At 41.5% G+C, this 14,690-nt stretch overlaps 1 protein-coding gene across 1 annotated transcript in view; it reads left to right on the forward strand.

The window, feature by feature from the left end:
- The first annotated feature begins 495 nt into the window (after positions 1–495).
- Positions 496–14,690, forward strand: part of LOC103723294 (DNA-directed RNA polymerase V subunit 1-like) — a 41,478-nt gene continuing 27,283 nt past the window's right edge. Inside the window, exons 1-3 of the mRNA XM_039120929.1 lie at positions 496–579; positions 5,575–5,701; positions 5,805–5,917. Coding sequence (XP_038976857.1) covers positions 496–579; positions 5,575–5,701; positions 5,805–5,917 — 324 coding nt within the window. The remainder of the gene's footprint in view (positions 580–5,574; positions 5,702–5,804; positions 5,918–14,690) is intronic.

Genomic DNA, 14,690 nt, shown 5'->3' on the forward strand with positions numbered 1-14,690 from the left:
TGAAGAGCAGCAGATATAACCCACAGTCAACTTGTATACCCTTACTTTTTGGCGAGGTTGTCAGCTGTCACATTGGTTTCCTATGCGCTCATGTAAAAGGTCATGCCGTTGCTCAGTAAATCTTCTTTGGCCTAACAATCATTTGCAGCTAATTTACCTTTCTATGCTCCACAACTTGGTGTTTAGAATCTTCTAAGGATAGAGTACATGGGGGAGAAGTTAATTTGGAGTAGTACTTAGATCGATACAAAGAAAATTTTGGAATATTTTCTGAAGTTTGATATGCTGTGACTGAAGCTATATGCAATCGTCTTGTGTTATGCTCATGTTATATGTAACATGTTAATCTATACTAAAATACACACTACGACAAATACCTTAATTAGTAGCACTTTAATTCACTGTTAAATTTACTTTGTTAAGTGTTTTATTGTGCTTTTATTTGTGATGCAGCTATCGCTCTATATCTTGCAAAGATAAAAAAATTGATCGGACATGGAGGAAAATATACCATCTCCTCTTATTTCGGATGGCTCTGTTCGTGGTATCAGTTTTAGTGCTGCAACGATCGAGGAAATTGTATGCATTGCCTTTTCTATGTCTTTTGCTCTGTGTTTCACTTGTTATATATTTTTTTATTTGGTACATGGTGGATCTAGTGGAACCAGTTTCTCATGAGTTTCCATTAGCTGACCCTTTTTTTCAGTTTACATACTTTCTGCTTGATTGCTTGCCTTGTTTCCTTCTGGGTGTAGATGCAGAAATGCATTAGGCATCATGATAAGTGTTCAAAAGCAAGCAGAAGTATGGCAATGTTGTTTCTTTTTCCTTTTTGTTGGTACTACTGCTTTATATTGATATTAAATAATCAGGAAATTCGATTTAAAATTAAGGGGCCATGAAGAATATGTTCTTTCTATGAGACATCAGAATGTTACTCAATCGAAAGACTAGAGCAGGAGAAATTCTTCCTGATCACTAACAAAATTATGAGTAAGATAGGAAAGTAAAACTACAAAAAAAAGGGAAAAACCAGCAATAAATTATATAAAAAAAAATCAGACTGCATTATCCAGGTCCCTAATTCAACCTGCAAAATGATTCCTTAGCTTAGACAACCAAAATAATACAAACAATATTTTTTCAAGGCATTGTCTTTCAAAACCCCCACTAGACCAGACTAGAATTGAGGTTCCATATTGTTTAAGCTTCTTCTCCTTAAAATCTTGTTCTCTATTCACAACTTAGCCAAAAAAATGAGTCTTAATAAGCCATGGACATCCTGGCAGACAAGCGAGTTCCCCACAAGTTCATTCAATTCTGGCACACAAGCAATAGCCCCACAAGTGCATTCATCCTCCACCCAACAAAGCTCATGTTTTCTGTTTAAGCTCTCATTTGCAAAACCACCATGTGTACTTTTCCAAGATAGTCATCCAGATGGAATCTTAGAAGTTATGATGAATCTCCTGGGGTCATGCTTTCTCAAGCTAGTAGCTGTTTAACTTCCTTGACCGGAAAGACATTTAAAAAAGGATCACAAAGAGAAAACATCTTTAGCATCCCATCTTCACTCTCTAATATCATTAACCCCATTACTAATATGACTATCAAGGTTCAAAAGCTAGGTTTTGATATGGCCTACAAACTTTCAATTTCTATAATTTTGATAATTTCAATAGTTTTGGTATGAGTTTCAGTCATAAGATTATGAAAAAAAAGTAGGAAAATAACACGCCAAGGAAGCCATGCATAATTTGAGTATATTGTTGTTTGTAATGTCTGGATATCTCTTGTTGTTATTGTCAGGCTAAGAACATGAAACTGTGTAAAAAGTAATAATATCCTTTAAAAACAAATGAGAAGGTCAAAGAATTATTTTACATCTGGCTGTTTCATAATTATAACCACAACCATCTAGTGTTGTCTTACTATTTTGGGTTAGCTTTTTGGATACTCATTGCAAAGCATTCCTATTTAGGACTATGGGCTACCTGTTATTTTAAGCTTCTCCATATAATTGCTGCAGTTGTTTGATTAGCAGTTGCTTGTTAATTTATTAAACACATAAATGCAAATAGCTAAAGTGAAACTTACTACCATAAAATTGCACATGAATATGTACTTGATATGATGAATACCATCATATCAAGCTCCAAGTACCTACATATAATTTATAATCGATAAAATATAAAGAGAAGTCTACGATTAGGCATACCTCATCTAAATGCTTACGGGAGTCAAGCTAATGTTCTAGAAAATCTGAGCTCCAGAAGTTGCAAATTCCACTTTTCCTCTCCCCACCTTCAAAGATAATTTCACAAATCCAAAAATGTCTCTTATATTAGAAAGGCTACCTTACCCTCAAATTTGTTGAAAATGGACTTGCAAGTGCTTCCTATCTTGAAAAAATAAAAATAAAAATCAAATTTAATCTAAACAAAATAATCAGTACTCACTTTTTAAGCCTCATTCCCCAGAAAAATGGGCCACATTTGGCCTATTCAGCCAAATGCTTCAAGAAATGAAGAGTTGACCCTGAAATGACATAAAATACTAAACTAATGATGAGTAAAGATATCATCCATGCTCAGTTTGAGCAAGATTCAGCTGAAATTGGCCAAAAACCACCAAAAACCTGTCATGTTCAGCTGAAACCTGACTGAAACTTAGTTTTTGGAGGTTACTTTTGTTCAGTTGTGCTAACAAATCAGTTTCAGCCAAAACTTTAAACCTTAGTAACTATGTATGTCAAATTGAATATGGAATAAGCTTTGTCCAATTCACCCTCCATGCAAGTGTATTTTAAAGATGAGCGATCACCCTTAACACTTGCAATGCTAATTCTCATTGATGGTAGCTCCAGTATTCTGATTATATTCTGAGATAATCCAAATTGGTCACCCCTTCAATCTATATCTGTCACTCACTAAATCTCCTTTTGACAATGCCCTCCCTGTTCTCTTGACTGGCTGCAAATACATATAATTTCACCTCTGAGGTAAATGAGTCCCTCGATCACCTTCAGCCACAAAAGTGGAATTCCATTTATCTAAATTCAATGACTTATCCATCTCCCTCAAGTCTTATGTTCCTCTTCTTGACCTCTGATGTACAAGCCTTGTGACAATCCACTATATTGTGACACTAACTTCAACCTTGCTGCCAGAGAAGATTAAGCATAGTCACTTCTTTTATTCTTTGACATTTGAAATGAAGCACAGACACTTGAAATAGAGCATATACATGGCAGTGGCATGGACTAATCAAATATGGGCATGTAATGTATTGGAAGGTTACCCAGCACTTATTAATAAGGTAATGTTCTGACCGAAGAAGTAATTCTTTTCTTCTGAGACATCAATTATCTATATATTTCCTTCACCCAAAGATCCTGGTAATGATCTTTGGTTGGTGGCATCTTCATTGAGAACTCTGTATATGAAATTGGAAATTTCTTGACCCAAAAAGTCCGATAACTTGATCCATTTACCGGCTCAGTTGCGTCCTAACTTATTCTTTACCAAAGTTATCATAAAAAAGAAACCTTGAAACCTGAAGTCCACTTGAAACAGATCAAGATAAGGCATAAGTTCACAAAGGGATCAAGGTCAAATCACCAAAGAAGATAGTTTTGCTAGTATTATAGAAATCAGAAACTAGAGCTAGATATACTTTAACCTGAAAACACTTCATGATGCCCTTCTCTTTTCTGACGTAATCTGTTAAAGGCCTGATATTCATGCCATCCAACTGTTTCCATCTTTCCCTAAGCCTCATCTGATGCAACAAAGGATTATTTCAGACTGGCATACACGTTTCCAAGTTATATGCAGACAGATCCAGCTTTCACTTTTGATGATCTGATAAACAACAAAATAGTCGCACCATAAGTGGTTGTACTTTTATTCTTTGGAACGTTATCAGCATGTCACCAAAGTTCACCTTACATTTTTAGTCAAATCATTGATTGAAATCTTGTACACAATTCAAATATCTAGTATGTCTGAGATTGTCACACTTTGTTGCTTCCTCTATTTGGAAATGAGAGCAAAGGTATTCACATTCGCAGTTTTGAGGACAATCATTCTTGATAACTTCAGTAAATAGCTTCATCACTCTGTCCTTGAAAACATGTGTCATTGAGAAAAGGAAAAAGGAATACATTTGGAGTGTGCTTTCTTCCTTTCTCTTTTAAAGGCTATGTAAATTCTCCTGTTACTTATCTCCTTATGATGTCATCCTCCCAAGCACTATAATATCTACAAGATTCTTTGTCTCTGGGTTCGGTAGACCAGTTTTCTTAGTCTCAGAGCTCCTCGGAGGATCAATGATACTTTTGTGAACCTTTTTTTTATCCACGAACATTTTCTATTCGGTGACTCTTTAGCCCAATAATATCTCTTTCTGCTGGCCATTTTATTGAAGAATATACCACTCCTGCCACTGAGGCTTCATGTTTTATGAATTGTGCATGAAGTGCTTGGTATTCAGCATGATAAGTGCCATTCTACCAAAAGACCCAAATTGGATGTTTAATATAAAAAACATAAACTCTCGTGATTAGATCCTTTGTATGCGTTTGGAGTGTTACTTGAATAATATGTATGATTATGCATGCACTCAAACACAAGCTAAACAATTTAAATAGATTAGAAGTGGTAAATTGATTTGTTTCGAACATCTAAGTCACATGCTTTATTAATTTAAGCACATAATATGCGATGAACTCTCAGACATTTTTGGAAATACATAATATATGCCGTATTAACAATTTAGTTCAGTAAATATCAACTTAGTAGATTCATACTTCTCTGTGCCATTTTCTATTCTGACTTGTTGATGCAGTTCAATACAAAGTGACACTACAAAATCGATCCAATACTATTTTTTGCTGTGCTATTGAGCTGCCAAAATGGAACACTCTGACTTTCTATGTGTTAATTGTCTCTTAAACCATGTCAGTCATGTATTTTTTGAGCCAACAATCTCTTCTGAACATGCATCTGTTTTAAGAAACTTCCTCTTGTTTAATGTCAATTTCATAATTCTTCTCTAGAATGCTAGTTATGCATTGCCTCACCTTCCCAAAGGGACGTTTCCGTAGACCCCTTGTTTGCCTTAAACAAAAAAGTATCTTAGGCAGAAAAGTTGCGTAGTTTGTTTGTTCATAATTTCCTTACCATGTGTTCAATCCTCGAGTTATTATGAGTTTCCATCCACATTCCTATCAAATTTAAAAGCCTCGTAACCCTTATTATTATCAATCTGCTCAAAGATAAGTAAGATAATGGTTAGTGCTGCATCTAGAATGATCACTTGTATAATGTCTGTATGTGTAATCATTTTCTTTCAACAACAATATTTAAATTTTCTTGTTAATATAGCAGTATGGTAATTTGTATAATCAATCAATCAATACATTCTAGTCTAAAAAAAAAATTTATCAAGTATTATTCATAACTAAAGGGAACCTAAATTGCTTTACTGATATGTATGTTATCAATAAGTTGCTCAACAGACCAAAAAATGAAGTTGTTCTTTTTGTAATATGATGCCTTTTTTGTTTGGCAGCGTACATACGCCATAAATGACTGCCCAGTTTCTCATCCAAGCCAACTAACAAATCCTTTCCTTGGTTTGCCATTAGAATTTGGCAAATGTGAATCTTGTGGCACTGCTGAACCCGGAAAATGTGAAGGTTTGATATGTATCTGTTCTTTCTTTTATAAATAATATGAGGTGTCCATAGGACAAAGTGTCATTTGATAACAATAACTGGTTTCAATCGTTTTCCAAATCAGGTCATTTTGGTTACATCGAGTTGCCAGTACCTGTATATCATCCTTCTCATGTCAGCGAATTGAGACAGATCTTGAGTTTAGTGTGTTTGAAGTGCATGAGGATGAAAGGAAAGGTATCCAGAATACATATGAGCATCTTTTGGTTATTTATTTTGCTAGCTGTTTATGTGTATTGATGCAATAATTCTGATCTATGGAGGATCTGTTTAACTAGTTATTGATTTTATGGTTAATACCCATTGTGCAAGTCTTCACCAAATCTAGATTCCTGTTGTCAGGTATGGTAGTTATGCTTGTACAAGGGAATATCTTCTTATGATTGGCATCTTAATAAGACAATTCAGATGCCAATATCATTTGAAAAGCATGCTGATACTTGAAAGTGCAAAATAGTTGCAAATAGGTGGCTTCTACATGCGGATGTAAGATTTGTGCATCTGTTGATTTTTTAATATTTAATATATGTATGAACATCTTGTAAAAGATTTCAATGCATGTAATAACTGTTAGAAGGTGAGAACTAAACATAATCAACTAAATTTGTATCAGAAGACAATTGTCAGAGTTTAATTCTTGAAAGGAATCCAAGGATCAAGATGTCTGTATCTCTTGAAAATAATCATAGTCTATAAAATAAAACAATGTCGGTAGCAGACTAGCGATCCTAGGGTATGCCAAACACCAGGAACTATGGGCAAGCCTAGAGATCAAGGAATTTGAAATACCCAAAATTTTAGAAAATGGGGGAAAATTGAATAGAGTAGCAGAAATAGCAAAAGAAAGGGGCATCATTTTCAATTTTTTCTAAAAAAATTAATTTAGTTTTTAATAGTAGTTACCACCGCTGCTTGCAGCACATTCCTTGTTATTGTTGTTACTTCTTGCAGTGATGATAATTGTAATCCTAGCAATCTGCAAATTAAAAAAAGGATTATAAAGGAAGAGCAAGATAAGAAGAGGTGGAAAGAGAAAAGTTAAACAATAAAACTACTGGCCATAATGTGTTGCTATTGCTGAATGTCTTTGTTGGATGATGTCATTACTGATTGCCTTCAAGTGCTTCTCTTGTCCCGGACCTCTATCCTCCTCTTTCCCTTCTTTTTGTTTGGGGCTTAGGGCTTTTCAATCATCCCTCATTTGATCTGTTTCAAATGCTACCTGCTCCTCAGCCTTCTTTAAATTTCATTTGCTTAGTTAGTCTAGCTGATTGCTTAGGTGCCTAAGCTTTAGGCTAGGAGGGCCATCTAGGCACAGGCTTGTCTTGTGATTGGGCTCCCTCACTAGGCCATATACTCCATAAGTAAGGCGACTTGGTGGCCACCCTGCTTGCATTGGGTGTTTGGCATCCAGCCTGAACATTTCTTGAAAGATTGCTTTTCGACTACCAACTGCATGTTTGAATTATGGAATGAACTTATGAGCAAGGATTTTAGACTTGTGCATGCAGGCCACGAGTCAGTTGTACTGCACTGTACTTGTTGATTGCCAATATCGCAGTTGCTGGTATGCCTCAATTTGGCTGAGTTAGGTCAGAGCTACTTGGATCAATTGGGCCGGGCAGAATTGTGCTTGAAATGGAATTGAAGCAAATGTTGTTGCTTAGTATTGGTTGGGACCCCTAAAATGTTTTTCCCCTTTCTCTGCTTTTCCACCATTTGAAGATTGTGTCATCTGTGAGAGGGAGCTTGGAGGTGAGAATGACAAGGATTTGCTCAGCATTGATTGACATCCCTCAATGTATTCTTTCGTTGTTCACTTGTCAAATCAGTGCTACTAATAGACTACTTTATCTTGAATGCACTACAATCTGTTGTATCATTCATTAATTCACTAATTTTGAGTAATCTAATTATATTTCAATTGTTAATGCACTCATATTTTTTTCAATGTAGTTCTATTTGCAAGTTACACAAAATTATGAATGGTAGTAGAACGCTTCAGTGCACATTGAATATGATGATTAGGGCATTTAAATCAATAAGTGTATTGTATTTATGTGAAAACATACAATCAAAACAAGAAGATAAGACAAAAAGCAAAAAATATAATTTTGGAGACTAGAAAAGGCCATATCAGGGCCATACCAGCTGTACCATATTGGTCAATGAGCCTTTGTTGTTATGATGCTGCATTTTGGTGCTTGCTGTACCAGCTAGCCAATGGTATTGATGCAGCACTGTCACGGGAGAAGTGGCTGCAACGGTGATGAGTCAACCCGGAATGGTTGTGGCTGCTGTAAAATAGAGCGACAGAGGAAGACAAAGAAAGAAGAGGAGGAGAATGAGAGAGGAAAATAGGTAGAGAGGAAGAGAGAAGAGGGAGAAGAGGAGAGGAGGAAGTGAGTAGGAGAAATGTGGGGGAAAAATTGTTAAACCTTCATTAACCCTAATTAGCATCAAAGTTCCCTATAAATAGGGCCCAATAAGAACAATTAAAATAAACCCCCTTACACAAAAATAATTCCCAATAAACCCAAAATACACAAATGAACCCTAAAATGCAAACAAGCCCAGAAACAAAATAAAATAAATATGTACTAAGATGGTGGACTAGGCGGGGACATAATCAGCTCCGATGTCCCCATCAACTCCTCCCGGGTGGGAAGAACTCGACCCCGTCGAGTGCAGGTCTGGCCCGCTGTCGTACTGCTCCAGAAGGTCAGGGTCAAGGCGCGGCAACTCGGCTCTCGAAATCCACGTCACATCCGATTCGGATCGACCTTTCCACCGAACAAGGTAACGTTGGTAACTTCCTCTTCTGGTAGATATAACCTGCTCATCTAATATATGTTCTATGTGTTCTCTGCGTGCATGAAACTTTGGAGGTGGAGGCTCAATAGCAGGTGCTGGGTCAAGGTGATCAACAAGAGCGGGTGTATCAACAAAAGGGTCAGAAGGAATGAATGTTGACTTCTTGTATGGGCCTAAATCTTCAATATTAAATGTCACACTAATCCCATAGTCTTCAGGAAGATCTACAACATAAGCATTCGAACTGATTTTTTTTAGGACTTTGAACGGTCCCGCACTACGAGATTGCAACTTTTTGAACGTTTCCGAAGGAAGTCGTTCAGGTCTAATTCTCACTATGACATAATCTCCTACATTCAACTCTTTATAACGTCTGTGCAAATCAGCAAGGGATTTATAGTTTAAGTTATTAGAGTGAATACGTTTGCTGATTTCTGATGCAATGAATGCAGGTGTGATGCAAATGATTGTGCAGACTCAGAGACTCTATGTTGATGAGACATGAAAATCAAGTCTATGAGCTGCCTAGGTTTATAACTGTTCACCACTTCGAAAAGATTCATGCCTAAGGACCTATTGACCGAACTATTATATGCAAACTCGGCGGTCGGTAGCACTAAATCCCAGGTCCTAGCATAGGCCAACAAAAATTTTAATTTAGTGCCAATCATGTGCCAAAGAATTTTCTTAAAGGAGCTCACGAATCTAACATCTCTATCAGATATAATAGATTTTGGAAGGTCAGGAGGTCTAACGACTTCATTGAAATAAAGTTTGGCGACTCTAGAAGCTTTAGAAGTCCTAGGACATAAGAGAAAGGGAGCCATATTTGAAAAATGGTCCACAACCATAAATATGGAATTGTGCTTAAAATAGGTACGAGAAAGTCCTAACACGAAGTCCATACTGACATCTTGCCATGGGATCGTGACACTAGACATAAAATCTAAGAGGTTGTTCAGCCTAGGGATGGAAAAACGATACTTAACCGTAATTTTATTGGGGGTGAGGAGTGTGGGTACAGCACAGAAGCTCAGACTCTCACGAACATACCCTTGGGTGAGAAGTTCGTCAACTTGACGTTTCAGTTCAGTGTACTTGTGTAGGTTGAGCCTATGATGAAGAAGATTGGATATAGATGCTCCGGGAACGAGATCAATTGCGTGCTGGATATCACGCATCGGAGGAAGTGTATCTGGAAGATCCTTAGGAAAAACAGAGTGAAACTCCTCCAGCAGGGGAACTACTGCCGATGGTTGCTCAGGGCTCGACTCCACATTGATAACCCTAGCCACGAGGGCAAACACAGGTGATTGGCTTGCGATATCTTTCATTACCTCTGTCGAAGTAATGATGTGAAGTGATTCATCTTTTCGTAGAGTGGCACTCTTCTTTTCAGGGGCAGACTCTCTTGGAGGCAATGAGTTCAGTATAATTTTCCGACCCTGTAACATAAAGCTACACGAATTCGAACGCCCATGAAGTGTGACGTCCATATCGTATAGCCAAGGCCTCCCTAGGATGACTTGACCTACGTCCATCGGAATGCAGTCGCACCAGATTTCGTCTTTATAGGATAGGAATTGAATCGGGATGAGGCATCTTTCCGACACCGAAAGAGATGTCTTATCTACCCAAGCTACTTTATATGGGTTGGGATGAGGGGTAGATTTCAGGCCGAGGCGGGAGACAACTCCGGAAGCAATGGCATTAATACAACTTCCGCTATTAAATAGAATTTTGCATGTTTTACCATTGATCTTAATGAGCGTGTAAAATAGGGAGGGCCTACGCCAATCTTGTTCGGTCTTAGTCTGAGTTAGAGTGCATCTAACCACATGAAGCCTAGGGTTTTGGTTATTTGGATCAGTGGGCTTTTTTTGGGGTTCAGCCTGGAGAAACTCTAACCCGGTCTGTTCGTCTCCAAAGTCTTCTACAAAATTCTCAATGTTTGGCTCATAGACTTCTTCGACACATTCATTCGCTTGAGTCCCATCTTCTAGTTCGGTTATGAGATAGGTCTTGGCATTACATTGGGGCGCTATATGGCCAAATTTTTGGCACCTGAAATATTGGGTTTGGCTTCTAGAACGAGGATTGGGACCTAGTGTGCCCTTTTCTTTATCATTTGAAGGGTTCAGGACAGGTATCGGGGATGTCTGAATCGGTGCTTGGCTAGGGCCGGGCTGGTTAGAAGGATTGGGAAGCTGCCTGGGTTGTGGGAGGTAGTTTTGATTAGGTCGGGCTCCTGGGGCCATGGGTCGAGGGTCGGTACGCCTCACTACAGGGGCTTGTAAGAAACTATCTACATCTTGAGCCAACTGGTATGCTTGGCCAAGAGTAGTAATCTCTCGGAGGATTAGTTCTTTCTGGATCTCCTCGCGGAGTCCTGCCCGAAACCTAGAGAGAGTAACAGTCTTCTCTTCGATTACACCGCACCTCATATGAAACTCCTCAAATCGTGCAATGTAATCGGCAACGGTTGAAGTCCCTTGAGTTAGTTTCTGCCACCTATCCATAAAGTGTTGTCGGTAAGAGAATGACAAATACTTCTCATTCAGTTTTTCTTTCATATCCTCCCAGGTGGTGATACGAGGAAGCCTTTGGGTCTCACGCATATGTTCAACGTTATGCCAGTACCAGTGAGCTTGCCCAATAAGTTTCATTTTAGCGAACCGTACTTTTCTATCATCAGTCATTTCGTACCACTCAAAATAGTTATCCATGGCTGCTCTCCAATCAAGGTACACACTCGGCTCTAATTGACCAGCAAATGTGGGAGCATGTACTCGGACGGTGCGAAGTAGTCGCTCGTCAAGATCGCGCTGGTGATCAGGAGGAAGTTGGTTCCTAGGGGGATGGGAAAATGCTACAGGTGGTGTGGTCAAACCAAGCTCGGGATAAGCTGCGATTGGGGTTGATGGTTCAGGAGTCCTAGGGTGTTGCACTAGAGCACGGATCTTCCGTTTGAATTCGTCTTGATCAGCTCGTAATGCAGCTAATTGTTCCAAAATATCTTGTAGAACTCTAGGGTCCATGGTGGGTAAAAGGGTCTGAGAGTCAGTGAGGAGGTACTCTCTACCACTACGGGTTGGCATGCAGGGACTACTCTAGTTGGTGATATGATATGCAATGTTACTAATGAACCCTAACTTACCATATGCAATGCAGGACAACCTATTAATGCAATCTACTTTGAATTCGGAAATCAGCAAATTTTCACAAAAATAACTTAAAATTAAATATTACTAATTTGCACTTTGGTTATTTCAGAATTAAGGTAGAAAATTAGTCACTATAAGAAATTAGGTTGCAAACACGTATTACGGTCGTTCTAATCATAAAGTAATCTGATCTATGGATGTTGAGAAATATCCTGTCGCTAGGGTGTGCTAATTTAATATATAGATTTAGAGGGTGAATAGGACGGGTGTGGTAATAGATGTTCTAGGTTTTGCAGTTTGACAGGAAAGTAAGTTTTCAAAATAGGACTGTCATGCAAGAGAACTAGCACATAATTAGATAAACAAGCCCAAAAGAAAGAAGAACCTGTTACCTGTGGCGGATGCAGTCAACCGGAAGCGTCCGTTGTAGGGTCTCGAGCACGAAGTTGGCGCCGGGCGGAGCTAGCTGGAGCGATGGATCTGGATCTGCAGCACAAGGGCTCCTGGACTTCTGAAATAGGCTGAAAAAAGGTGCTGGATCGGGCCTGAAACAGGGTCTGCGGCCGATTGGGCTTGGACCGCGCTACAGTACGGCGCACGGGCTGGGCTGGCGGCCTGCTGAGGACAACTGGGCCAGGCCGGTCGGGCTCGGATGTGGCCTGATGCCACCTCTCGGCTGGCAGCCTGGCACATAGGGGTGTCCCTGGTCGCGGATGAGAGCTGGATGGGGGCGGCTCGGTCGAAGGCTCGGTGACGGGCGCTGCAGGCGGTCCGTCCGGAGTAGGCAGCGGCCGACGGCGCACGGCGGTAGTGGTGGAGCACGCGGGCGCGGGGAAGGATGCAGCGGTGGTGGCAATCGGGCGGTCGCGGGTGCGGCGAGGACGGCGACGGCGAGGCGGCGCGGCTCGGTGGGGGAGGGAGAAGACGGGGCTCGGGCGATGGCAGATCTCGGCAGCGGCAGGAGGCGGCACGGGCGGAGGCGGCGAAGGGTGCGCAGGTGGTGCGGCTCGGCGGGGAGGGCGTCGTCGGGGCTCGGTGGCGGTCGGCTTCGATCGTCTGCGGTCGACTGCAGGAAGGAGGCGCCCGAAGGAGGTGTCGAACGGCGGCGGGCGTGGTGGCGCAGCTCGGCGGAGACGCGGTGAGGGGCAGCCGATCGGGGAAGATGAACAGGTAGGTTTTTTTTTGGCACGCACGTGCAGTCATGTGCAAAGGTTTTCTTTTTCTTTTCTTTTTTTTTTCTTTTTTTTTCTTTTTTTTTTAGGCGGCACGTGCGGTCACGTGCGTCTTCTTTCTTTGTTTTTTCCCTCCGGAACGGATCCGGGCTAGTGGGGCGGGCTAACGGGTCTGAGACTTACCCGTTGCCTCAACCTTCTTCAACCTCTCGACGGTTCGGGCGGACGCCGATCTTCGCGGCGGCGGCTGCGGGCCCGGGGCAAGGATCACGACGGCGGCTCCGCGACCTGCGGCGGCAGCGAGATCACGGCCACGACTTCGTGGGCTGCAGCGAAGGTTGGCGGCGGTCCCCTCTGTGGGCCCGACGCCGACGGTTGGGAGCAGACACAGGACACTCAGGGCGGCGGCGCTCTCGTGGGGTCTGATACCGGCGGCATGGGCGACCGACGGGGGGGTTTGGCGCTGTTGGCGGCACCTGGTGGTGGCAGTGGTTGTGGGTGCAACGGCGGGTGGAAAGGATTCGGCGACGGGGAGTTTCCTTCTGTTTTGGTAGGAACCGAGAGAAAGGGAGGAAGGTGTGGCCTACTTCCCTAAAGGGTGGTGGTGTGAGTCGGCTGAGAAGGGTGGGATCGGGAGTTGTGAGCAAGGGGGTGGGTGCGTGGCGAATCGACGAAGGTGTTTTCCCTGTTCTTCGTGTGAGAGCCGGGAGAAGGGGAACTGGGGTGAAAATCGAAAGAGAGGGACCTTCTTTTTTTTTTTTCGTGTGTGTCCTTCTGGTGAGCACCGAGGGGAAGAGACAGAGATGATGTCTCGGGTTTGGTGGGGTGAATGAATAGGGCCAGTGGACCGTGGGAGGTTGAGGGAGAAAATGCTCGATCGTGGCTTTGGCAACGGGGGCAAAGCCGAGGCTCTGATACCAAGTTGATGCAGCACTGTCATGGGAGAAGTGGCTGCAACGGTGATGAGTCAACCCGGAATGGTTGTGGCTGCTGTAAAATAGAGCGACAGAGGAAGAGAAAGAAAGAAGAGGAGGAGAATGAGAGAGGAAAATAAGTAGAGAGGAAGAGAGAAGAGGGAGAAGAGGAGAGGAGGAAGAGAGTAGGAGAAACGTGGGGGGAAAATTGTTAAACCTTCATTAACCCTAATTACCATCTAAGTTTCCTATAAATAGGGCCCAATAAGAATAATTAAAATAAACCCCCTTACACAAGAATAATTCCCAATAAACCCAAAATACACAAATGAATCCTAAAATGCAAACAAGCCCAGAAACAAAATAAAATAAATATGTACTAAGATGGTGGACTAGGCGGAGACATAATCAGCTCCGATGTCCCCATCAGGTATGCCCTTGTACAATAGGATTTGAATCCTTGCTTATAAGTCAATTATTTTTTTTTTATGATTTTGCTGGTATTGAACACAACATATAAGTTTATGTGTGCATGTTTGTTCGGAATTTTCCTTGTAATAAACACAAAATGTATATAGATATTTACGTGTGTATCTATTTGTGTGCATAGGGTCTGCAATACTGGTGTATGGGTGAAGATCGGTTCCGGTTCCGACCGATACCGAATCGGTCGAGATAGGAAAAACAAAAAAAAAAAATAAATGCCTCGGACGCGCGGACGCGTGCGTCCGCGTTAAATGCTACTATGTGCGGCAACTATAGCCCATGCGGGGAGCCCGCGTGGGCTCGTTGCCTCGCGCGGCCAGCCTGCGCGGGGAATTGTGGCCAACGCGGGGAACCGCGTGCGGGCGTGGTTCCCTACGCGTGGAACACGAGCGGGTACCCC

Source organism: Phoenix dactylifera, unplaced genomic scaffold, assembly GCF_009389715.1.
Source record: "Phoenix dactylifera cultivar Barhee BC4 unplaced genomic scaffold, palm_55x_up_171113_PBpolish2nd_filt_p 000918F, whole genome shotgun sequence".
Classification (NCBI taxonomy): Eukaryota; Viridiplantae; Streptophyta; class Magnoliopsida; order Arecales; family Arecaceae; genus Phoenix; species Phoenix dactylifera.